General features: G+C 36.9%; 2 protein-coding genes across 6 annotated transcripts in view; one reads left to right on the top strand and one right to left on the bottom strand.

Annotated features, from left to right (window-relative positions):
• GABPA (GA binding protein transcription factor subunit alpha) overlaps positions 1-11,334 on the bottom strand; it is a 33,177-nt gene extending 21,843 nt beyond the window's left edge. Inside the window, exons 1-3 of one of the 4 annotated variants that reach the window (XM_039857990.1) lie at positions 11,206-11,334; positions 6,335-6,437; positions 2,943-3,087 (exon numbers count right to left, since the gene is read on the bottom strand). In XM_039857990.1, the coding sequence (XP_039713924.1) occupies positions 2,943-3,087; positions 6,335-6,411 (222 nt within the window). In that variant the 5' untranslated portion in view covers positions 6,412-6,437; positions 11,206-11,334. Of the gene's footprint in view, positions 1-2,942; positions 3,088-6,334; positions 6,438-7,988; positions 8,012-8,193; positions 8,217-10,704; positions 11,056-11,205 lie in introns of those variants that run through there. The other 3 variants (XM_039857991.1, XM_039857992.1, XM_039857993.1) reach the window with 3 other exon arrangements.
• On the top strand, positions 10,664-20,391 carry ATP5PF (ATP synthase peripheral stalk subunit F6). Of its 2 annotated transcripts, XM_039857994.1 has the most exons (5): positions 10,664-10,796; positions 11,232-11,287; positions 14,821-14,991; positions 19,548-19,672; positions 20,213-20,391. In XM_039857994.1, the coding sequence occupies exons 3-5, from the start codon at positions 14,828-14,830 to the stop codon at positions 20,248-20,250; spliced, it is 327 nt and encodes a 108-aa protein (XP_039713928.1). In that variant the 5' UTR covers positions 10,664-10,796; positions 11,232-11,287; positions 14,821-14,827; the 3' UTR covers positions 20,251-20,391. The 2 variants fall into 2 exon arrangements, with proteins under 2 accessions (XP_039713928.1, XP_039713929.1); XM_039857995.1 differs by lacking the exons at positions 10,664-10,796; positions 11,232-11,287 and adding an exon at positions 11,305-11,420.
• The last annotated feature ends 5,313 nt before the right edge of the window (positions 20,392-25,704 follow it).

The raw sequence follows: 25,704 nt of genomic DNA, 5'->3' as shown, positions 1-25,704 counted from the left end.
GTCAAATCATTTAATTCTTTGCCAAATCGAAAATATTTTAACCACTGTGGTCAGAATTAAGGACAACATAAACATTTATTTTAAATGGCGGTTTTCTCTAGCTCTGGTGTATAGTTTACGATTTTAAATAATGGCAAAAAAACAACGCTTATTCTGTAAAAGTATTTAAAGTAGAAAATAATGTAATTGATCTGTCAAGAAAAAGCAAGAGTATTTAATTAGTGGGATAATTTATGTTTATTAATATAATGTCTGCCATATCTCACTTGTAACCAACGATATACACTCAAGATCAGGGTTAACTCTACATTTCTAATCACAATGTTAATAAAGTTAAAGGACTTATGACTTTACTACGTGACCTAGCTATGAACATCTTTAATCATAATTCTATATCCTTTCAATATCAATTTTTCCTTCATGTCTCCTTACAGTGAATGCATTTCACACAATGACAAATTGATGACAAAAAGAAATGGACTTTTAGACATTTTCTGTCACCAGTTTTAAAATAGTTTTTCATTGTAATTATCTTGAATAATGTATATCTCTGTGTGTCTGCATAATATACAGCTGGAGGTACAAAACTCCCCTACTCTCATTGCCGAGAATTCAGTAAATACTGTAGTTGCAGTACAAACACATTTTCTGATATTAAAAATGTCATACATATAAAGCCTAAAACCTTAAGTGACTATGCATCTAACTTAATCAGGGCAAGACAAGCTGTTTAACCCTGCAGCAGACAGGTCAAATGTGGCAATTTTGCTCCCTGACACTTTGTTAAAAATTCTCCTTATATTAAGATTTCTCCCCTCTCCAGCAAACTCTGGTATTATCCACTAGAAGCTATAGCATGTATAACTCTGCAAGTGAGCTCTCAGGTGCCAAATACACTAGCTAGTTAAGTAAGATCCATCTGGCACAAGGACAAAACTCAAGCATGGTATCTGATCCTGGGTCATACTCCTCAAAGAAGTGCAACTCAACTGTTCCATCAGCTTTCAAGTCAGTATTAATCTGAAAATACAAAAGCATTACCACAAGCAGCAAGCATTTTGACTCTGAATGTATGTTTGCATAAACTGATACGGAGAACAGAAGTTGATATCCATATCCTTTTTGAGGAGAGAAAGCGGGGACAGGGAGGAATGCACAATGACTTAGATCTAAAGTTAGCTCTGAATTCTATGATGCTATGAATAATGCATATTTCCATTTATTCAACTAATATTTATGGAAAATCTATGGTAGGTTGGGTACTTTGCAGGTTATACTTTCATTTTGGTTAGGCCAGGTATTATAAAAGAAGCAACAAATGTTAGGGCTAAAAGACAAGTAAGAGATCAAGTCCAGATTCCCCCTTATTTTACATATGAGAAAAATGGGTAAAGCCCAGTGACACCGAGTTATCCAACACAAACTTAAAATTCTGCCTCAAGCAAGGGAAGCAAGTTTTGGAGACATACAGGCCTGGGTCCACTGAATCCCTTGGTAGCTACAAATGGGAAAACTATTTAGCCTTTTTAAATCTCAATTTTTACATCTGCAGAATGTGATCAAGAATATGCTGACTTCAAAGACTGATATGAAGATTAAATAAGATAATTTAGAAGTGTTCTGTGTTCAGTTTTTCATTCAACATTAACGGCCCAGATAGCTCTAGTCCACCAATTTTTAATGGCTGCTTTGAATTCCAATCTATAGAATTTATTTATCCAAGTTTCTGTTTTTGGAACATTTACTTTCAGTTTCTGCACAACCATGCAACGGACATCTCAGATATACAGCTTTGCTCAGACAGTTGAGCATTTCTGTAAGAACACTTCACTGAGGTGAAACTGCTAGGTATTTCACATCCAAAATTAATAGACACTAAATGTTAAATTACCTTCCAAAAATATGCTAATTTATTCTTTCGCTGTTAATAAAAGAAAACCTTAAATCCTAAAATTATATTATTAGGCCCACCTACATTCTCTAGTTTTAGGAGAGCAATTTCCGCCCTCCCCCAACATTTATTAGACTTATTAAAAGGAAAACATAAAAGTATGGTTAAATGGCAACTAAAATGCACAAATTTCATTATTTTAATTTCATTATTTTAATAATTTAAAATGTACATTTCAAATTATTGTACATTAAAATCTTATTTAAAAATGGTTGACATGATTTTAATTTTTAAAAATAAAGCAAAAAGTTCTATAATATACAGGAAGAAAAGGAGTAAAGAATAAAACAAACTGAACAATCAAAAAAAAATTAGCAATATATATAAGTTGGTATTTAAAAAAATCACATAAACTGTAGTATATGATCAAGGAAGGTCTGGAGAAACTATTTGAGCAACCCGATCTAGGCTACTATTTCTTATATCAAAAAAAAAAAAAGACTAAATATGTCGCAAACATAGTATATTGTTACTATCACAGGTAAAATCCTAATGTAATAAACTCCAATAAATATAAACATTGGCATATAAATTCTTATCTAAAATTTACTAATAGAGCAAATAAAGATGGAAGGTGATGTAAAAATCATTTGGTAAAATTATCTCAGTTTAAAGATGAGGAAACTAATGCCCAAAGAAGTTAAAAGCTAGTTACATATAGGATGAGGAGGACATGCCTCTTCAGCTTCCAAGGTCAATGTGCTTCCCACTACTTTATGTTTAAGCTCTGATTCAAATTTAAATTTCTCATTTTATATTTGCGAAAATAAAAAATTGAAATATTTGACTCAGTACTCAATCTTTTAAATATAACTTTAAATAGAGACAATTTTGCTGAAAGAATTGCTTTTATTTCTAAATGCTTAAAGTTTATAACAGGTCAAATCTAGTGAGATAGATAAAGGCTACAGCTATAGAGATTAAGGGTCAACAAAAAATATTTCTAATATAGACTTAAATGTTGAAATAAATCTCAAAAAAATAAAATTACCTGGATATCTTGTAGGCAAATTTCATGAGCATCCAAAGAACACTGTAGTCTTGGTTCTAGCAGTTTCTTTAAATTGCCTATTGGCTCATTGATGTCTATGGCCTGGCTTACACATTCGGCTGGTGTGTAGGTTTGTTCTACAATGCTAAATGTTAAAGGATATAATGGTTAACAATTACGTTTTTATCCTAGGTATTAAAGTAATAATATGCTCAAAACAAAATTCAATAGCAAAACACATTTCTGGTCTTTGAAACTCATTTCTGCACAGACACCATTCATAGTGATAGACTCATCACCAACTAGTGTTGCCAAACTGAATATTGAGCTGCACAAAGAAATGTTAACTTGAAGCACCCTTGCGAATATATCTCATTATATATATATATATATATATATATATATATAGATATATATATAGATATATATATCTTTGTATGTATGTGTATATATAACAGGAACATTCCGTATACAATATTTAAGGGGAAATGTTTGCATCTGTTGTATTTTCTGTTATTTTGAAGAATTTTAGGCCCAGAAAGGAAGATTAAAAGTCTTCTCAAAATCTGTAAGCCATCATTACTAGTTAATTGCCCTTCCAAACATAAATATAATTAAGTAAATATAAATTATAAGGTATAAAAATGTAACATACAAAAACTTTCCACTTAATTTAATCTGAAAACTACTGGTTATAATCAGCATAGGACCACATTTAAAAAGAATTAAAACTTTCTTAGGGCTCTTTTGCATTGCTATTTCATACTTCTAATTCTATGGAAATGTAAGTTCCTTAAAGGAAAAATCTTTGGTAAGTAATTCTACGTATCTTTTGTAAATCCTTATTTGAGGCAAAACAGAAAACAGACACCAAGTAATATTTCCTAAACTGGTAAATCTGGAATTCAATTAGGTTTCACAACATGTTTAATTTAAATATAATTTAAATATCATTTGCAGTTGTCAAAACCAGTATGTATTTAAAAATTTGTCAAGTTCCATTTTCACATAAATTCTAAGTATAATGCAATATATATGACATTCGATGAATGCATATAGCCTAAATTCCTCCTAAGACTTTTAAAACTTATAAAAAAGACTGCTCAAGCTTAAAAACACATCATTTTTAAATAATAGTAAACTATTATTATTAGTTAAGGTAGAATAGTTGGGCCTTTTGGTTAAGTATTTTTATGACAGTGGGCTATATTTTCCTTTTTTTGTAACAATGATTCTTTAAGAGTCAGATGCCACTTTAAGACAAATTTTTAAAGACTTATTTTACATGAACTCAATATTTAAAATATTTTAAAACATTTTGTTGCTACCATTTAAACCTTGGGAGACTTAATATAAAAATCTGAATTATCAATTTCTCTTGAAAATATCTGTATGCTCTCACATCACTGGACCTAAATTCCTACATAGCAACATTCTGCTATAGCTGGGTAACAACAACTGCTCCCTTACACAGCTACTCCCCAGGCCAACATAGCAACTACCAACCTCTACAGGAAACAAGAAACATCAGCAAAGTTTTTTTGTAAGGGGCCAAACAGTAAAAAGTTTAGGCTTTGTGGAAAGAGAGAGAGAAAGGGGGGTTGAGGGGTGGGAAGGAGAGAGAGTGAGAGAAACAGAGGGAGGGAGGGGGTGGCGGGGGAGAGAGACAGAGAGAGAGAGAGAGTGTGTGTGTGTGTAAAAATAAATATATACACGTTGGGCTCCATGGTGGCTCAAATGATCCTCACCTCCTAATATTCACACTCGTTTATAGTTCCTTCTCACATTCTACTAAGGTTAGACTGTGTGAACAAAAGACTAAGGCAGAAGTGATATATCATTTCTTATATTAGGTTATTTAAAAAGACATTGCAGCTTCCATCTTGGTAAGCACTCTCTCTCAGGCCACTTACTTTAGGGGAAGCCAGATGCCATGTCGTGAGCAGCCCTGCAGAGAAGCCCATGTGGTGAGGAAATGAGTGGTCCTGCTACCAGTCTCATGAGTGATCTTAGAAACAGATATGCTAGTCCCAGTCAACTCTTCAGATGACTGTAGGCCAGACTAAGAGCTTAAATTCAAGCTCATGAAAAACCCTGAACCAGAACTAAGTTTGGGGATAATTTGTTACGTGAATGAATGAATGAATATACACACGTATATACATACATACAAGAGGCATGAAAAAGCACATACATAATCAAATAAGTTGAAATGCTCTATTAAAAATTTAAGGTGTCTCAGGTGGTCATGTCAAGACATTTTAGATGTTTTTCATCAGGAAAATATTCCTATGCCAGGGCATGGTGGTAGAGGACAAGATAAGATTTGTTTTTTGAGCTACAGACAGACCTCTCCTCTGAACAGAAGAGGAGATGGCATGAGTAACTACAGACTGCTGGCCAAACAAAACAAAACAAAAATGGGGATATGCTTAATCAACTGCCATCAATTATGCCAGATGAATAAGTTCTAGGGATCTGTTGTACAACACTGTGCTTATAGTTAACGACACCATATTTATTGTACATTTAAAAATTTGTTGAAGATAGATCTCATGTTAAGAATTGTTACAATAAATTTTTTTAAAGTCTTAAATCTCAGCTGCATTCTTAACTCTCAGCATCCTATTTAACCTCAGTAATCTTGTTCATTCTCATCAGTTATTCTAAACCTTCTCTACTATTTAGTCCTATTTAGTCTCTACTATTTTACTTTTAGCATATTATCTCATCTCCTGCTTTACATAGTAAAGTAGCACTATCAGCCCTAACCTTCCTCAGCCTTCTTCTTGACTCCCAAATCTCTATTTTTGCCGATACTCTCCCCCTTGGATTCTGAATTTATCACCATTGCCCTCCTTCCTTAATAGAGTCAGTAATAGTCCATTACTGTTCCAAGAACTAACACTTTTCACTGCTCCATATGCTTAGCACTGTGCATATAACTACTCATGTACCTGTATGTCTCCTCAAATACAATGTGGCCTCCAAGTGCAGGTTATTGTCTAATATATTCAAATACACCTGACAGTTACTAGCTTATAGCAGTTATATACATTTGCTAAACTAGTTCAGGCTGTGAATTAAACTTTCTGAAATAAAAGTAACCAGCACTAACAAAAGAAAAAAATCAAAACAGTGTCATTGTCATAAGAGATAAAAATCATCACAATCAAGTGCTTGGTTATTACCAGTTATTCTTATTACTATCTTTAGTTTAAAAATATCTTTCCCTCCCAGCTACAAACTCATTAAGTCAGAAGAAAAAAGGCAATACATGCTGAGGTCAGTTGAAAAAAAATAATAAGTCCCCAAAAGAATTCTGGCTTGATTCTTAATTTTAATTAGGTGTGTTGATAATATAAAAGGTGGTAAATTCAGAAAACACCAACCTTTCTTCTGTGCACTCTGGTTTCTCTGTTCCATCAATCTCAATTTCTATCAGCTCCTCTGCTTCTCTTTTAGTCATGGTTGAAGTATTTCAAAAACTCTGCCCTGCAAGAGTTAAATTTTAAGACATTTTGAAATTATGAGTACCAACAAAAATGCCACACAAGAAGTATACACCCAATTCAAATAAAAGTGGAGAGTAAGTAGAAGATGAGAAAGTAATCTTCACATATAAAAGAATATCCACAGATGGTATTTATAAACTAGCTTTTATTAAGATAGTGTTTATTAGTCTAACATGACTTCTTCATCATTCCATTGGAGTTGTTGTGTTTTTCAGGCCAATCTCAGCTAATAAATTAACTTGTTACTGCAAAATCAAATGAAAGATATGTCAACTACATTACAGCAACTGTCTTAATAACAGTCAAACCTGTAGCTTAAAAATCAACATGGAAATGATTTGTTCAGTTAAGAGCTATACTTTATTAGCAGAATAAAGAATGTACCTTATTAGCACTGTACTGAGAATGATGTAAAATTAAAGTTAATCTTAGCTATTTGTGTTACAAATTACATATCTTTTAAGTGCCAGTGCAATATTCTAAATCAGCAAAATAAAGTAACAAAATTATCAATTTGCACATTATGGTAGTAATTTATTACAGTAGCATTAAGAAATAGTCTCCTTTCTCACTTTGCAAAGGGCTGTAACTCTCCTCACACTCCATCTCCAACTGCTAGAGAGCTGGTTTTCTGACAATTTAGAATATAAATAGCTGGCATCCAAATCTAGAATGCGGTCTGATTTCTCTTACATTTAAGGTTGCTCTCACACACGTCCATAAGAACAAAGACCAATAAGAGAGTGGGGTTCTCCTATAGAACAGATATAAGATATACAGCATGCACATCTAGCAGACTGTCTAGGCGCCAGCAGACTTTTGTTTGAGATAATGAAAAAAATGAAGAACTACTGTTTTCTTCTCTAAGTCTTCCCTTTCACCAGTAAAGTCTATTCCTTAAGATTACTATGTGTAAACTGTGGCATTCATCCTGAGCACTACAGCAAAACAGGTGGTGGTGACCCAGTAGGGACCAACCATGCAGGACAACATAAGTTCCACCTGGGAAGGGGTATCTGTTTACAGATGTATAAAAGTACTTTGAACAATGCCTCACCCTTAGTAGGCACCCTATTAATATGTATTGAAAAAATAAAAATGTTATAAGAACTATTACACACCATATAAAATTGACTCCAGATGCCTTAAAGACAATGTGAAAGGTAAAACTATAAAGCTAATAGAAGAAAATGGTGAGCATTCTTTTGTGGTCTAGGGATAGAAAAGAAATTCTTAAATTCCCGAAACATAAACTATATAAAAAAAAATGGATTTGACTACATAAAAATTAAGATTTATGTTCACTAAAGAGGTTACAGTGTGGAAAAGATATTTTCAATATCCAAAAATGATAAAGGGCTAATAACTGGAATAGACAGGGAACTCTTTTAAATTAATAACAATCTCCCAAAAGTCAGGACAAGTTAGAAAAGCAGATAAAACACAAGAAAAAAAAATTCACATAAAGGGAAACCAAAAGAAATGTACATATTCAAATCATTAAAAAATGCAATTTAAAACAAGGAATTACCACTTTTTACCAGGTGCATTTATGTTGTGTGTTTGTTGTGCAGCAGAAATTGGAATGTTGAATACTGAAAAGAATTAGCAGACATGGGACATTAAGAATCCTCTGCCTCTTGATGGAGTACAGACAGGTCCAGCTACTGTGGAGAAAAATCTAGCAGCACTTGCCCAAATCACATACGCTTATACCTATGACCCAGCAATCTTGCCTTTAGATAAGCATTCCAGAGACAGTCTCATTGATTGACAACGATGTTCAGGGCAGCTTTGCTGGTGATAGCTAGAAGCTGGAGCCAATACAAGTACTGTGAGACAAGAAAAGTGTGAAAGTAGCATACACCATGGAATGCTGGTAGCAGTTAAGATCAAAAATAAGGTACACACACAATATTGTATAAATTGTATAAATTGTTCTGTACTGAAAAAAAAGTGAGGAACACTAAAGTTTATAGCAGAGTGGCGCTGGAGAAGATCTTTTTTTATTTTCAGGGAGGTCTACCAAGGAGGTCCACTCCTATCTTCATAACCAAAAAAAAAAAAAAAAAAGATTAAAAAGCAAGTGAATTTTCTGGGAATTTTGGAAATGAAGAAAAATATATGAGGAAGTAATCAAAGGCTAAGAAATGGACCTAAAGGCTTACCAGAAGGGATACTTGTGGTTCTCCATGATATAAGCACTAAAATAAGGACTTGTCAAAAAAAAGAAACGTCCTGTGACTTTTAAAAAATTTATAGATCAGTCTCCAGAAGGTGCCAAATAAAGAAAAAAAAATGAACTCAATATACTTTTGGAAAAAATACTCATAGTCTCTAAGTGGATCTCTTTTCTCTCTCTCAGTTCTCTAAATTTAGTCTAGGGAAGCAAAGGAGAGATTTGGAAATTGTCCAAATCTTTGATATCAATGCTTGAGTGAGTCTTAGCTCTTTTTCTGGAACCAATTCCCCAGGATTCTTTGTCCAAACTTAAAATGGCAAAGAGAACTGTTACCTGCAGCCTTTCCATCCTAGGGCTGCTCCCTGATGCTCTGGTTTCTCTCTGGGGTTACAAAATGAATACAAACTAAACTTAAATTTAACTAAAACCTCCAAGGCAGGCTTGTATTCAATAAAATACAGTTGAACATTCTCTTTTGGAGCCACAGATAAACTTGATTAGGATTATTTTTCACTGGAACACATTATTAGAGTTTAGGACAATTTTTCCCAATAAAGACAATAAAAGATAAATATATGTATTTATAATATAAACATATGTTGTAAAATATACATAAAATGTATAATATATAACATATTTTTAACGCAAATATGTGTAATCTGGGAGTACCCGCCTGATCAATTGCACATTTTCTCAAGCTAAAAAATATTTTCAAAAACCTCAAGAAATTAAGACATTTTCGTTTTTAAAAATTAAGTCAACAGTAAAGGAAAAGAAAAGCACATACATCTGCGTGTGCATGGGGAGGTAGGGAGAGAGAAAGAAAGGTGGTGAGGAGAGAAAAAGAGGGTTAGAGGAGTTGACAAGAAGCAAGCAAGTGTGGACAAAGATGAACACTTGGTGACCTCCTCCCTACCGGGTGTTCATTGTAGAATCTCATTGTATAATTTTTCAGTTCTCCTGTAGATTTGGAGTTTTAGAAATAAAAGTTGAAGGGAGATTAAAGTAAACAGCTTTAATTTACTATTCAGCCTCCACATGCTCTCATGACTTGTGTTAATTCAACATCTAGCTGGGTTATTTTCTTACTTCAAGACTGTATATCGCCCCATAACACACAGTCCTGTATGTGCAATCCAGGTAAAACTGACTTAAGTCCACCTAGCGTCAGAATATGCGTAATAATAAATAAGCATGGAAAGCCGGGATCAAACTTTAAGAGAGAGGCGTTACTCCCTTAGTTTGTAAAGAGTTGGCCAGTTTCTTCAAAAGTTTAAGACTACAGTATCTAAGAATGTTAGCACTGCCCAGTACGTCACTTTCATCAAGTGAACCTTTCTAAATCTTTGCTCCTCCCACCAGTCAGACCTATTGCGTGTATTTTTAAATTACTACTAATTATCTTGCAAGACAATAACTGTTAAGCACTGTCTTCCTTGCCGTTAACCTAACCAAACTAGGATCGCTAAATACAAACACAAACCTTATCCTACAAAAAAAAAAAAAACTGAAGAATTTGGCGAGCTACATTAATATACTACTTCTTTAAAAAAAAAAAAAAACAATGGCCACCATACACATTTACAAATGGCTTTGATGCAACTATGTATGGCGCAATTCTAGAAAGACAACTGGATTTGAACTGAGAGCGAATCGCTGAGTCGGCAAGACTAGTTTCGCATCTTCCTCGGAAATCCCAGGGGCGTCAGGATCACATCCCGACAGCAGAGGCTGCGAACCTCGACGGACAGTCGATGAGGGGACAGTGAGGGAAAGAAGCCAAGGGAGACAGGAACAGCCCGGGCCCCTGGGGCGCGCGACTTCCTAGAGCCCCCGCGCCGCGCGCCCCCCGCCCCTCCCCTCCCCTCCCCGCACAGCCTCCCCCGCCCCTCCCCACCCGGCTCCCTCAAGTCTCCACGAACGGAAATGGGAGTCACAGCGCCGGGGACCAGCGGAAACAAAACACAGAGGCGGCCGCGGGGGGGCCGCTTTGGGGGAGAAGGCCCCGGAACGAAGCCGGCCCGCGCGGGCCCGCGCTCCCCTCCACCCCCGCGGCCGCACTCACCCGCTCCAGAATCCACCCTGTCGCCCCCGCCCGCACTCCAGAGCCGGCTGAGAACAGCAGCGGCACGGGATCCACGTGCAGCGTCTCTCCCGGTAAAACCAGCGGCTCCCGCGACTCGAAGTGTGAGGCCCCTGGGCCCTTCCCGCGGAATCGGCGCCGAAACTCCAACCCCCCTCCCGCCTCCCAGGCACCCCCGGGTTCAGGACTACAACTCCCAGCAGGTTGCGCGAAACGAACGCCGTAGGCAACGGAGGCTCACGAGGCACAAGGGAACATAACGCCCCGGTCCGCTTTGTTTTATACTCTGTCACTTTGTACGTTCATACACCTCGACAACCCAAGGAGCAGCACGCTGATTAGGGGCGGGAAGGATTGAACTAAGGGACAAGGCCGTCCAAGTGCGCATGCGTACACAGCAAGGTTTCCAGGAGGGAAAGAGCAGGTCAAGTTAGGCGAAGGAAAGATGGCGGAGGCGCCTCTAGGGGACCCGGAAGCACTTACCCTCCACTTCCTCCTCCTGTTTGCAGTCTGTCTCACCTAGAGCCGTCCGGTCGCAGACTGTCTCCGAGACGCTTCCTGTCCGGTGAGTGTCGACCGACTGAAACGGCGGCCCATGATGCATTGCGATAGCGGGTAGGCGGGTGGGGGCGGGGCCAGGGCCGGAAGTAGAACGGTGGCGGCGGCGGTGGCTCTGGCAGCTCTGGACTGAGTGCAAGGTGACTGAGGGGTAGCTGGACTAGCTTAGCCTTTTAGGACTACAATTCTGAGTTTCTTCACGGGGTCTAGGCTGTCTATTACCTTTGCCCTTCAGGAGAGAGCAACTTTCTGTCCCGGGCACCTTCACGGCCTGGTCTGGGGGGGTCATTGCAGACCTCGGTGCTTTTAGGCCTCAAAGTTCGCTGTAGACCCATTATATAACCTTGATAGTACCGCTCTGAGGGCAAACAGGGATGGCGCGGATTGCAGGGAGGCGGCGGGGTTGGGGGTTTCATAGACTCGTAGCCCAGCTGTAGCAACTCAAGGTCATGCTCGTGCAGCTGATCTGCAGCCAGGCCTGCCCAATCCCGATGACGCGCGGGCATCGCTCTGAACTGTTTAAAGCAGAACGTGCACCAAAAGAGGGAAAAGGGTGATAGTCTTAAAAGTTCAAACCTAAAAATGTTGATAGTGCTAAAACTTGGTTAGGCACCTTTGTTTTACACTCTCTTTTCGAGCACAATCGTACACCTCAACAACTCCAAGGAACTGGACGCTAACTTGAGGGAGGGGGTTGGGGACAGGCTTATGCGAACACAATAAGGTTTTCCGGAATGAAAAAGAGCGAGTCAAGTTAGGTGGCTTGTGAATTTTTAGAAATATGCTTTGAAGAGTCGGCGAAAGAACTAACCTTAGGCTGGTCAGCCATCACTGTAAACAGAACCACGCTCCCTTTGTACAGTGCTGTACCTTTTTCTTGCTATTGCCTTCCCAGTCTTTTAAAGAATATGCCAAAACCCTGTCATAGGCTTTCATGGCACTACATGGTACTCGAATAGAGAACTTATACCACAATTGGTATTTTACGCTGGTTTGTGTAACAAGTTGGTATTTTACACTTGTTCTGTGAGCCAGTGGACGGTACACACCACACACTAGATAATTTAATAAGTGGGGGAAAAAATGAAAGAGAATAAAGGAAAAAGAGCAAGTTTTGATAGTGAGATTATGTGTTCATTTTTTAGACAAGTTGAATTTGAGGGCCCTGTAGAACTTAGGAAGGGATGAGAGCTGTTGAATGTATAGGTTTGGAGTTCAGAAAAAAAGACCAAAATTAGAGTGTGATTTGGGAATCAATTCTTAGATGATAGAAATTAGAGTAGTGAAAATGGACTGTACCCATGTTACAGAAAGAATAACATGATTTTTGCAATCAGAAAATTAATTGTGGGCATATGGGCAATTTAGTAACTTACAGACACCTTCCTCTAATTCTTAACAGTGTCAAAAGTGTGCAAAGAGAGACTATATATGGAAATATTTTACGAAATGCTGAGGGCTAAACAAATGTTAGATGACCCTGTTGCTGAGTATTAAGTATGTCCTTATATTGCCAGAAGGGAAAATATACCTCGAGTTGCACAATTTATAAAGTATATTTATGTCCAGTCAGATTCTGCTTGGACCTGGTATTTATATCTAAACCTCAGTTTCTGTATGTGTAAAATGGGAATGATAATAAGTAGCACCTTAAAGTCATCTGTTGTTTGCTTAAAGTCTCTTTCTCAAGCATTTGTCTCTGATGGGGTATAAGAATGCTATATGATGAATTCTTTAATTTCTTCAAATAGTTTGCGTTCTCCCTGGCAGGTGAAGGATATTTTGTTGATTGTAGGATTTCTTTAGGTAGTTTTATATGCTGTTCCGGGGCTTTTCAACTTTGGCACTATTGACGTTTTGGACCAGATAATTCTTTGTTGTGAGAGGGCTGTTATTCTTGTTATTATAGGATGCTTGGCAGCATCCTAGTCTTTACCCACTAGAAGTCAGTAACACTCACTTAATTCAGGACAACCAAAAATGTCTTCAGACATTGCCAAATATCTCCTGGAGGATACCCCACTCTATTCGTGAATCACTGTGCTACTCTACTGTCCTCTAGCCTAGTGAATCTTAATCTCTCAGGTGGTAAAGGGCCATTTCTCCTCAACACTTGTGAATACTTTTGAAGAATACAACAAAAATGAATTATCAGAAAAATTAGATGAAATACAAAACAATGAAGACACACAAAATACACTCTAATTTTTATTATTAAATTCAATTGATATAAATTGATTGCTTTACAATTTCTAAGTACTTATTACCAATTTTCGTATCGCTGTAGACCAGTAACACAATTTGTATACTACTGCTTGTCCGCAGATCACACTTTGAGCAGTAGCAGTATAACTTGATGGAAGTCCAGTATCAGTATGACGATGATTATTGTTATTAGGTAATTTGGGGGGTATGGGGATTGTTAGCATGTCTCAGGTTTTCACTTCAAAGTTTGGACATTTTACCAGGCTATATTGAGGTGTGAATCTTTTATCACTATTTCAAAATAGGGTTTGGTAAGCCTTTTCGCCTTAATACACTATCTCAATCTGAGGGAAATTTCTTCCAATTACTTATAGCCTCCTTATTCCCTTTCTTTTGGAATTCATGTTTGCATATATTTGTCGTAATTTGGAATGTTTTTGCATTTGATTTTTTGAGACATGAAATGAGGTCTCAACTGAGAGCGTTTTCTAATTTATCTACTGAAATTTTTTAGTTTGAAAATCATGTCTTTTAGCTTCAAGAAGTTGAAGGCCTTGGAAATCTGGAAGTCCTCATTTTTAAAAATCAAGCTTTTATGTCCTTTACAAATTCTATTTTACTGATGAGTTCATACTGTTTGTTTTCCCCTCTTTTTTGGTAGATTCCCTTGGGCTGATTGCTCTTTTTCCTTGCTGGTTCTTTTGGACTTAAAGATTTGGTTGTTACTGAATGCCTTGAATCTTGCAGTTCTAACAGACACTTCAGTTTCTCCTCCTGTAGGTCTGCCAAGTAGAAACTTTCAGGCTATTAATCCTGGGCTGAAGCAGCTGTCTCCGATGTCCCTGCCTTCTAGCTGGGCAGGGACATCGGAGACAGCTGCTTCAGCCCAGGATTTTGAGGGGGTCAAAGGAACCTAGCATATTTATTTTGGGGCCAGGGTTGTTCTTTTCCTGCTGAGAGGAGGCAATTTACTAACATCCTAGCTTGACTGTTTCCTCTGGTCCAAGACTTACGTTCATGGAGAAGAAACACCCATCCTATATGTAGTGCTTTCTGCATCTAACCATAGTGGATCCACACACAAGGTCTGAGTTCTAATGGCTCCTAGGTCCCAGGACCTTTTGGTTAAGAAGTAAAAACATGCCATGAAGAATGGAGAGGGAAATAGAGCTATGGTCAGGTAACTGTTCTTAGTATTCACTGAGTTCTAATATGCTTTAAGTTCTGAAGCAATTAATACAATTAGATTCCCACTATATGATATATTTAGAGGTATTTTATAACTACATACATGTTAAAGTATATTAACATTCTAGTGCTTGTTTTCAATAACAGAATCACCATGATTCTTCAGAGGCTCTTCAGATTCTCCTCTATCCTTCAGTCTGCAATCTCAGTCCATTTGAGGAGGAATATTGGTGTTACAGCAGTGGCATTTAACAAAGAACTTGATCCTGTACAGAAACTCTTCGTGGACAAGATTAGAGAGTATAGAACTAAGCGACAGTAAGTGGGTAGATAATCAACCATGGTATAAATATTTAAAGTATGTAAATTTCGAGATGGTAATTAAAAAATTACTCGGTGTTTAAAAGTGTCTGAGACCACTGAGCTGAACCTTGACATACAGGTTCATAAGGTGCTCTAAAAGAAGGAGCAAAGATCTTGAATTTTTTTTAAGTCACAAATTTTGTCTTTTTTATATGGGTTCTAAGGGAGAATCCTGTTATATCTTGTCATATTAGACATATCCTTATTATAACGCCATTTATTATAAACTAGAATCAATTCATGGAAGTATATAAGATCTTGTAAATCATTTTGGGTCTAAACAGTGGTTTCCCCTTCCATGTGGTTTCACTTTCTGTGGTTCCAGTTACCTGCGTTCAACCTCCATCCAAAGGTGTTAAATAGAAAATTCCAGAAATATACATTGCATAAGTTTTAAATGACATGTCATTCTGAGTTCTGTGATGAAATCTTTCACTGCGCTGATCTGTCTGGCCTGGGTTGTGAATCATCCCTTTGTTTAATGTATCCATTCTGTGTATGTTACCTGCCAGTCAGTCACTCAGTAACCATCTCCGTTATTAGGTCGGTTATCAGAGGGAGAGAGAGGGAGGGAGGGAGAAAGATCATGTTCATATAACTTTTACTACAGTATTTTGTTGTAATTGTTCTATTTGATTATTGATGTTAATCTCTTACTATGTAAGAATTTTTAAATTAAACTTTATTGTAGGTATATATGTATAGAAAAAACATAGTAAATATAGAGTTCAGTTTTATCTTCAGTTTCAAGCATCCACTGGAGATCTTAGAATGTATTCCCTGCATATAACGGAACAACTGTATTTGAAAACTTAAACCCCTTAGACATTGATTAGCCTTAAGTCATTAAACTAATTGGGGGGAAAAACATATAATCAAAATATTCTAACTCAATTTAGTGCCATTTCTGTGACATCGTGATTTAGGGGAAATAGTAAACATAACTTTTTTTTTAATGCTTTTTCCATACTTATATATTTCTGGGAATATCAAAAGACAGAAGAGTCTGAAACGGTATAAAACAAGTCCAGGAAAATAATGATTACAGAGCCATACAGTTTTAGAGATGAATGATGACCTTAGCCATCATCAAGTTCAACCCTTAAACCTTTGGAAAAGGTTTATAATTTAATAATTATAAACCTTTCAGTTAATAATTTGATTTTTTTGGTTTTATTTTTAAGTATTTAGTTGTCTCCCATGTGCAAAACACTGGGCTAGCAATTGTGGTGGGCCATAAAGAAAGAAGCCACACTATATTTCCACAATATTCTTAATATCTGCTAGAGATAGAAAGCTTGTAAGCAAGTAAATACACTATAAGATAAGATGAATTAGATGCTGAGATATTAGGACATTCAGGTGTTTGGGTAGTTCATAGGAAAGAAAGCTCCTTTCTAGTTGTAGGCATTTTAGAGGGTGTCTTGAAAGAGTGACTGTTTTGTCTTGGATTTGAAGGCAGTGTTTGAGGTCATTTATCCCTCTTGAGAATTTCATGGACAGCTATGGATCATTGTCCTAGTTTAAAAAAAAAAAAAAAAAAGAATTTACTCACAATTTTGCTTATAGTTTGAGAGGGTTCTCAGACCCACAGAGGTCATCAATAGACACACCCAGGAGTCTACCCAAAGCTACGAACAATTGGTGTTTAGATAAGATTGGACAGATCAGTGGGGGTGGGAGGAGAATATCTTTTAGGAGGAAAGAATGGTAATGTGAGCTAAGGCATGAAAACTAGAAAGCATTTTTGGGAAATTGTGTAATGCTATTTCCCAGGACTGTAGGGTATATGAGGAGTGGGGGGTGGGTAAGCATAGAATGGGGTTAGAATGAGGGGTTAATGAAGGCCTTGATTATAGACTGGACAATTAAGATATTATATGAAAGCCATTTATGAGACATTAAAGGTTTTTGAGCAGGATGTTGGGGTGAAACGAGACTATTCTGTATTAGGAAGATAATTTTAATCACAGTGTATTGGGAAAATTGGAATGAGAAAAGGAGGAAAACATGTTAGAAAAGTGTAATAATCTAAGCATTGGTTGATGAGCACGTTGTCTTTACGGCAGTGAGAATATAAAAATGACAGGGTCAAGACACAGACTTTTGAGACTAGGCAGCTAACTACATGGTTTTGTCATTACCAAAACCAAGGAGCGGGGAGAGTGAACGAGTTAAAATGAAGAGATTGCTATGAAACTCGCAGCAACCTTATTGATTTATCTACATTTTATATATTAGAAAACTAAGGCTAAAAGGTTAAAATTTGCCTAAAATCACACTATTTAGTAAGTGGGTGTTGGAGAATTTGAGTGTCTTCTGTCTGGAGGTGTCAAGGCATCATAGTATTGATGCTCTTTGCACCTCAACTGTCCTTGAAGCCTGTCGTATAAGAAGTCAGTCCTTTGGTATACCTAAATCTAAGGAGTCTAGCTCATTCATTTGTGTGGATGAGCTAGACTCCTTACAATAGCATGGAGAAGTGTTCTGAACATGGATGCTGGGCGAGAATCCAGCTCCGCCACTTATTAGCTCTATGATGTTGGGCAGGTTATTTAACTTCTGTATTCAGACTACTCATGTGTAAAATGGGGATGATGGTAACAGTACCTGTTTCAAAATGAAGTGGTTTAGTAAATTAGCATGCCCAATATTTGTTAAGTGAAATAAACAAATCTCCCTTGAGTGTCCTACTTTGTTCTTGTCACCAGGCTAGAGCCTGGGGATATACTAATAAATAAGGTGGGCTGGGAGAGACTTATAGTCAGTTGAGGTAGATGATTCCTGGCCCTTTTTTATCATGGGTACATATTAAAGTTGTAACAGCCATCATCTATCAGTGACCGGTATATTGATGAAACTGGCTGGGTCTTTTCAAAACAGTTTCTAAAGCTTGTGGATCCCAGAACTGGAAGGCAATCATCAAAATATCTGGTAGAAGGCTCTATCAATTGCACTGTATATTTCAATAGCTATTATTCACATGAGACTATTCAAATTCTAATTAATTATAATTAAGTTTAAATAAAAATTCAGTTTCTTAGTCACCTTAGCCATATTTCTAGTGCTCACATATTCGATAGCACAAATAGAGAGCATTTCTATCATCACAGAAAGTTTTATTGCACATGCCGATCAGAAGAAAATTGGGTCCATGACAAGAAATATTAATAAATGACATCAATCTATTTATGGCATTTAGTAGTTCAATCACTGAAAATGTCAGATCCTAGAAATGGCATTCCTACGTGAGCTGCACTTTTTTTTCTAAATAGGAAAAGGGTTGAATTTAGATCTGTCTCTAAATTTAGGTCTATTTTTTTGTGGAAATCCTGTAACATTAAGACCCTGTACCTTTATTATAGACATGTGTAGAAATATTACTACCCTTGCTGGAATTTTCACTTGTAAATTTTTTGTTTATTGTTCATTGATATGCAGGCAGTAACAGCATGACAAACACAGAAGAATTTGTGCAAAGATTTAAGTAAATGTAATTGACCCCATTGCTATATTTATCTTCCCAGAGCACAAGTCTACTAATTTTGTTATTTTATTTCTTAGCAAATAAAATACAAAACTAGGCTTAACATTGCAGGCCTCCTGTGATTTGCGTCCTGCTGGCTTTTCCATCTAGACCGCTTAATGTTCTCCACATATATTCAATTCTTCATCATCTCTATATCTTTGCTTTTTCAGTCTTAGAATGTCTCAAAATAAAAATCTGACCCAAATGCATGATTTGCCACAAATGCCACTTTGTTAAAATGAAATTTTTCTGATTAGATTAGCAGAAGTGCTTTCAACTTGAGTAGCTTTTTGTTAAACTGTCTTTGAAGCTTGTCACATGATTCTCTTACAGCATAAATGTTTATAAACATGTTAATTTTTTCTTATAAATGGCAAAACCTCTGAGGATAGGAAATCATTTGCTTCTTTGTTAGGCCCCTATTATAGAGACTTAAAGTTACTAAGATCTTTTAAAAGCCATTTAGTGGTAGCTGATTTAAATCAGGTAATAATAATAGGTAGCATGAATGTTCACTATGTGCCCGGCACTATGCTAAGTGGTACATATTAGGTGGAACCTTGAGTTTTAGATGTGAAACTAAAGTTTAGAGTGCATCCCGCATTGCTCCGTTGATGCAGTTACTAAATTGCAGAACTGACATTCAAGCAGAAGTAGTTATCGACTCCAGAGTCCATGGACATAGTCATTCCTCCTCATTGCAGTTTAGACCCCGAGGGATGCTGACTTAAAAAGTGTCCTTGATACCAGAAACCCTTGACTGGTAGAGGTGTGTTTAAATTTGTCTTACATTTATGTGAAACCTCACATTAAAATAGTTTGAATTGAAATTCAAGTGGAAATACTTATTTTCTTTTGGCAAAGTCTGTATTTCCCCTATGTGAGTATCTTTAAAAGTCTACTGAAACTTGATGGTGAAAAGTAATTTTGGTTTTGTAAACTAGTGCAGAAAATGAGTTTTTACTCGATCTTTTACACACAGGTCATCTGGAGGACCTGTCGATGCTGGCCCCGAATATCAGCAAGATTTGGAAAGGGAGCTTTTTAAGCTTAAGCAGATGTTTGGTAAAGCAGACATGAATGCGTTTCCTAACTTCAAATTTGAAGGTGAGTCTCGTTAATCATGGATTCATTCTTGTGGGAGATCATTTTAAGTGGAAAATATATGCACTTTTTAAAACTTACTTGGATTGTTTAGAGGATTAAATGATAATATGTGAATTTTTTAGGACAGTGATGTATGTGTGGGAAGCTCTGGGATAAATGTTTGGCATTGGTATAGAAGATCAAATAATATGTGGATCTGAAATCAAACTCCCTGATCTTGAATCCTGACAATGTCACTTAGGAACTGTGTGATCTTAGATAGTTAACTGATGCCTATTTCTCATCTGACATTTGGAGAGAATATCTTTCTTATGTGGCTGTTGTACTTAAGTGATACATGTAAAGTCAGTTAATAGTTTGGCTCATAGTAGGTGCTAAATAAATCTTTAGCAATTTAATATTTCCATATAGATGTTTGAAAACAGTAGATATTCACTAAAACAAAATCAGAAGATTGATGAGTTAAATATTGATGCCTTCTCGGTAATGCATTTTATTATAGGGTGGCTAAGCTTGAACCTTTTTATTTTCTCTTCTTAGATCCCAAATTTGAAGTCTTTGAAAAGCCCCAGTCTTGAAGAAATAATGTAAGATTTATTTGTAATTTGTCCTAGATAAGTTGTACAGCTGATCGGAAGCTATCAGAATAAACATACCTTTCACAACTGTCAAATGTTCTTTTAATTCTGATTCCAAATAAATTATTCGATGACATGGGATGTAGGCTTAAGTGTATTGAATTCTGTGGTTCAGCATCGTTTTTAAATCTTCCTATTTGGTGTTAACGAAGCAGATGGAGAACTTAGGTAAACTGGGCACAACCTGCCTATAACCTGGCAGACTGTCCTCAGTGTGCAGGCGTCCTTCCCACTGTGCAGACTCTGCTGTCTCAGGGGGCTGCCTGACCGGAGTGTCTGCCACGGAAGGCATTACATCCGCGTGTGACGAAACGGTTTATGAGTCCTTTATCACAGCTGCTTCAGGAAACTAAAGTGTAATTTTGACTATGTACAGGAATATCCATTGTGTTTTAACTTCCATCTCCTCAAATATTAAATGCTTTTATCCCAGTAACCTAGGTCTTACCTATTCCCTTACAGTTTGTGGTCACAGTTTCTTACAGTGCTATGTAGATAGAGGAGGGAAAGCTGGCAGCCAGTAGGGAGGAAGGTCTACAAAGGAACTCTGAAAGATTAAAGTTGTATGTACGTGTTTTCCCAAGTGTAGGAGGATCCAGCAGATACGTCCTGGATATGTGGCATAGCAGGCACATCAAAATTTCAGTAACCGTAGATAGCTGTCACATTTTTTTAAAAAAGGAGAAACAGCCCTGCCTTTTTATATCTAACAATCTCTGACTTGTGTCAATAAATAAGAGCCTTAATATGACTTTAAAGGTTTTCTTTCAAAATATAAAGTCAAAAAACAGCCTTTATGAGGAATAGATTTTTACTCTGATGTGCCACACTAGCTGAAGTCAAACCTACTGAGGAATATATCTTTTTCGAAAGATCTACAACTATTTCCTAGTGGTATATGTAGGAAGAAACAGCCCAGTTTTCTCTTCAAAGGAAGCTTAAGCAATGACAGTTCAGTTGAACTACTTTTATTTAACTGTAGGCGCTGTTATAGAATTTGATGTTTAATTATAGCATGATGTAAAGGTAATCGAGGAAGTCTAGTTGCTCAGGTCCTTTCTCTAACCCCCGAACCCACCTGTGGCAGGCGAGCGGCCTGGCGTCAGCAGTGCGACTGCCAGTCAACAGAAGGACCAACCCTTTCAGCGCATGTTTCATCTTTTTCCCTTTCTCCCCTACTCAGTTTAGTTGACTTTTACCTTTTATAATCTCACATCTCTTTTTCTCATACACATTTTTTAAAAAATCTCACAACTATTTAGGGTTTGCTTGTTTATTACAAATGACCTCAACTTTCTAGGCTTTTAGCTATTTAAATGTTTTCCTCCCTCGCTTGGTATAATGGGCTGAATTGTGTTCCCCTAAAATTCATATGTTGAAGTAGAAATCCCCAGCACCTAACAATGTGATTATATTTGGAGATAGGATTAAGTTAGAATGAAGTCATTAGGGTGGGCTAGAATCCAATCTGATGTCCTATAAGAGGAAATTTGAGTTGAGGAAAGGTACAGAGAACTGGAAAGGGCCATGTGTCTGAATTATCTAGTGCTGCCTTTAATAATAATAACCAAAGAAGGCCATTTAGTGTAGGTTTTTTTGTTTGTTTTTAGCTATTACTGTCTGATTGCTGCCCTTGGTTTAGCAGGCCTAAATGCTGGCTTTCTCTAGTTAGGTGCTGCATGCATGAGTTCTTGGGGACTCTGTGGGCTAGGAGGTCTCCCCATTATACAAATTACCTTAAATGGGAGGTCCGCTCCAACCCTATCTCTTCCAAACTTCCCTCGGCTCCCACTCTAATGATACAGTTCAGTCTCTTGTTTCAGACATTTGCTCTCAAGGAGACACTGGCAAGTAGGCTCAAGTCCAGCTACTTTGAAAGATACCTACTTAACCACAGGAAACGTAACCTTGACCTAAGAAGTCATGGGTAGATGGGTGCTTCACCATTTCTCCTGATGTCTTCCTTGGTATCTTTTTCACTCTGCTCACATGGCTCTTTCCTTGGCAGGTGCCTTCAACTTTTGCAAGTGATTCTCTAAAATTCTGCCTTGGGGGTGAGTTGGGGAGTAGAAGTTCTCACAAGTTTGACAAACTTACTGTCTCACACAATTTGGACAATTCTCTCCATTCCTCCCCACTCCCAATCCATCCATACTTCAGTTGACATGGAGGACTTGTTTGGTGAGATAAAGGGGAGATGACGGGTCATGATTTCAGGTTAGCACCACTGTCTCTTCATGAACATAGAAGGGGATCTTTATACCCAAATTATGTTTTTCTTTAGAAAGTGGAACACTTGTCTTCAGCTTTTAGGCAACAGAACAAGTCTGAACATTGTTACATGAATATACCTTTATGTATAAAACTTTCCTCATTCTCTTTGCTATGTGTTCCTAAAATTTAGCCAGTTTTCAAAAATTATTTTTCTACAATTGACATATTAATTGGAGGTATACAGCATAGTGATATGCTGTATACCTCCAATTAATACCTTAGGAAGTGTTCACCCCAATAAGTCTAGTACCCATCTGACACCATACATAGTTACTACGATATTGCCTATATTCCATATGCTGTACTCGATGTCCCCGTGACTATTTTTATAACTGGCAATTTGTTCTTAATCTCTTTCACGGTTTTCACCCAACCCTCTCAACCCCCTTCCCATCTGGTGGCCATCAATTTGTTCTTTGTATCTATAAGTTTGTTTCGGTTTCATTTGTTCATTTATTTTGTTTTTTAAATTCCACATGTAAGCAAAATCATACAGTATTTGTCTTTCTCTGTCTGATTTCACATAGCACAATACCCTCTAGGTCCATCCCTGTTGTTGCAAACAGTTAAGATTTCATTCTTTTTCACAGCCGAATAATAGTCCATTGTATATATATATACCACATCTTTATCCATTCGTCTTTTGATGGACACTTACGTTGTTTCCATATCGACTATTGTAATTTAATGCTGCAATGAACATAGGAGTGCATATGTCTTTTCAAATTAGTATTTTGGATTTCTTTGGATAAATACCCAGAAGTGGAATTGCTGGGTCATAATAGTTCTAATTTTTCATTTTTTTCCAGTGGCTTTTTTTTGTTGTTATAAAATATACATAACAAAATTTGCTGTTTTAACTATTTTAAGTGTGCATTTCAGTGGCATTAACTACATTTGCACTCTCATGCAGTCATCACCAATATCCATCTCCAGAACATTTTCATCATTCCAAACAGAAACTCTGTACCCCTTAAGCAATAACTTGCCATTCCTTCCTGTCCCCTGAGTCTGGTAACTGCCATTCTGCTTTCTGTCTCTATGAATTTGCCTGTTATAGATACTTCATTAAGTAGAGTCATTCAGTATTTGTCCTTTTGTGTCTGGCTTCTTTCACTTAGCATAATATCCTCAGGGTTCATCCATGTTGTAGCTCACATCAGAATGTCCTTTTTTAGGCTAAGCAATACTCCATTGTGTGCATATAATACATTATGTTAATCCACACATCTGTGAATGGGCATTCGGGTTGTTTCCACTTCCGGCTATTGTGACTAATGCAGGACCTCTGTACTGTTTTTCATAGTGGCTGTACCAAGCTACAATCCCACCTACAGTGCATGAGAGTTCCCTTTTCTCCACATTCTCACCAACACTTGTTTGTTCATTTATTGATGCTAGCCATTCTGACAGGTGTGAGGTGATATCTCCTAGTTTTGATTTGCATTTTGCTGATTAGTGATGTTGAGCATCTTTCAAGTGTCTCTTGGCCATTGAAAAAAAAAGTTTCTTGCCTACAGCAACTTCAATCTAATTAACAGTGGTTAGGATGAGTTTGAAAATGAAAAACTAAATGGCAGGGGCAATTTTAGGAATCCAACTTTGGATCATAGAAAATCTCAGTTTTTACACCATCTTTAAGAAGCACTGAAAAGCACATTCAATGTTGAAAACATAAATTAGAGGTTTAAAACAGTCTGTTCTCAATCTTAGAGAAGTTAAATAGGTCCTTTGTTAACACAACTATCCATTTGTTTTGAGAGCATTTTCTTAGAAAGTATAAAGACATTTTATACCCTAGTATATCTTAGTACATTTTTTCAAATGTACTAAACCTGGTCAAATAAAAATATGGAATATATTAAAAAGTAATAAACAAGATTAAATAGAAAGTATCAACAAATAAGAGTTTATAGTCTACCCTGAATTTCCTGACCAGTTATTACTATCTTTTTTTTTTGGTTATTACTATTAAAAGTGTTCCAAACTCTTATAGAACAAGAAACAAAGAATGGGAAATTAAATTTTAAAACCTGAAAATTGGAAAAATATTTAAGATCTTTTTAAGAACTAAGTGAAAATGGATGCCTAATAAGTAAAAGGAGTAGAATAAGAAAAATTTCTGTCTAGCCTTAATTTATGGAGCAATAATTCATGTAACTTTGCATAATAAATGAACTGGATTATAATAACTGCAGAATACAATATTTTATTAATATCCTAACTAAACCTATGGAGAAATTTTTTCAATAAATATTCTTTAAATTGCCCTTTCATAAATGTTGAGTTTAAAAAAATAATTCAGCATTCATTAGCTACTGTCTGGGAGGCTCTGAATTCCGGGATAAAAAGTTTAGACTAATAGACTATGTATAAAAAAGTGAAAGGTTTTTAGCATAGGGGTGGGAAAAAAGGGAGTTGACATTTTTTAAGAGAGTAGTCTGGCAGCAAGTGACTGATGTGGTGAGGAAGGGAGAGACTAGAGGGCAAAGGAGCCTTTAGAACAGGAGATCGAAACTGACTCAGAGAGAGTACTTGAGGGAGGACGGTCCCAGAAGGTCCTAGAAGACAAAAGGTGAAATAGTAACAGAAGCCTGAGATGAAAAGTTGTGACAATCATAAAATGCACTTAAGAGTGAAGTCAATGAATGAACGAGAAGTAAAAGATGGGGAGATTTAGCGATAGGAAGGGTGGTGGTGGTAGTGATAGAATTCAAATGGATTCATCATGTATTCTTCAACATTTTATAAAAGATTAGAGAGCTGGGCGTCTGTGGTGAGGGGAGAGTGGATGAGAATGAAATGTCCCGCCATGGCATTTAGACTGGGTAGGAGAGAAAGGGAAGACAGGAAGATGTTATAGGCTGTGAGGCTGGGGAGGGGCAGCTGGGCCAGAGATTACTAAGGATGAAGGGAAGGTGTAGTACCAGAGAAGAATTTGAGAATTTAATAGAAAAAATGTTGGAGGCAGAGAAAAAACATCTTGCCTGAAACATCTTGGGTCAGATGGACCTGGGTCATGTAGACCGATTCCTTCCCTAGCTCCATGAACCTAGCAGTCACTGATGCTCAGCCTCAGTTTCTTCATCTGTAAAATTATGACACTGCCCACTTTCTAAT

This window comes from Pteropus medius, unplaced genomic scaffold (genome assembly GCF_902729225.1).
Source record: "Pteropus medius unplaced genomic scaffold, Ma_sr-lr_union100, whole genome shotgun sequence".
NCBI lineage: Eukaryota > Metazoa > Chordata > Mammalia > Chiroptera > Pteropodidae > Pteropus > Pteropus medius.
Note: the sequence above shows the minus strand (reverse complement) of the source record. Positions and strands in the feature narration are given on the sequence as shown.

Bases quoted from the DNA above. Each gene is read 5' to 3' on its own strand.
- ATP5PF (XM_039857994.1), top strand. From the start codon at position 14,828: ATGATTCTTCAGAGGCTCTTCAGATTCTCCTCTATCCTTCAGTCTGCA. The intron at 14,992-19,547 runs GTAAGTGGGTAG...TTTTACACACAG, and splicing joins GAGTATAGAACTAAGCGACA to GTCATCTGGAGGACCTGTCG. The intron at 19,673-20,212 runs GTGAGTCTCGTT...TTCTCTTCTTAG, and splicing joins TCCTAACTTCAAATTTGAAG to ATCCCAAATTTGAAGTCTTT.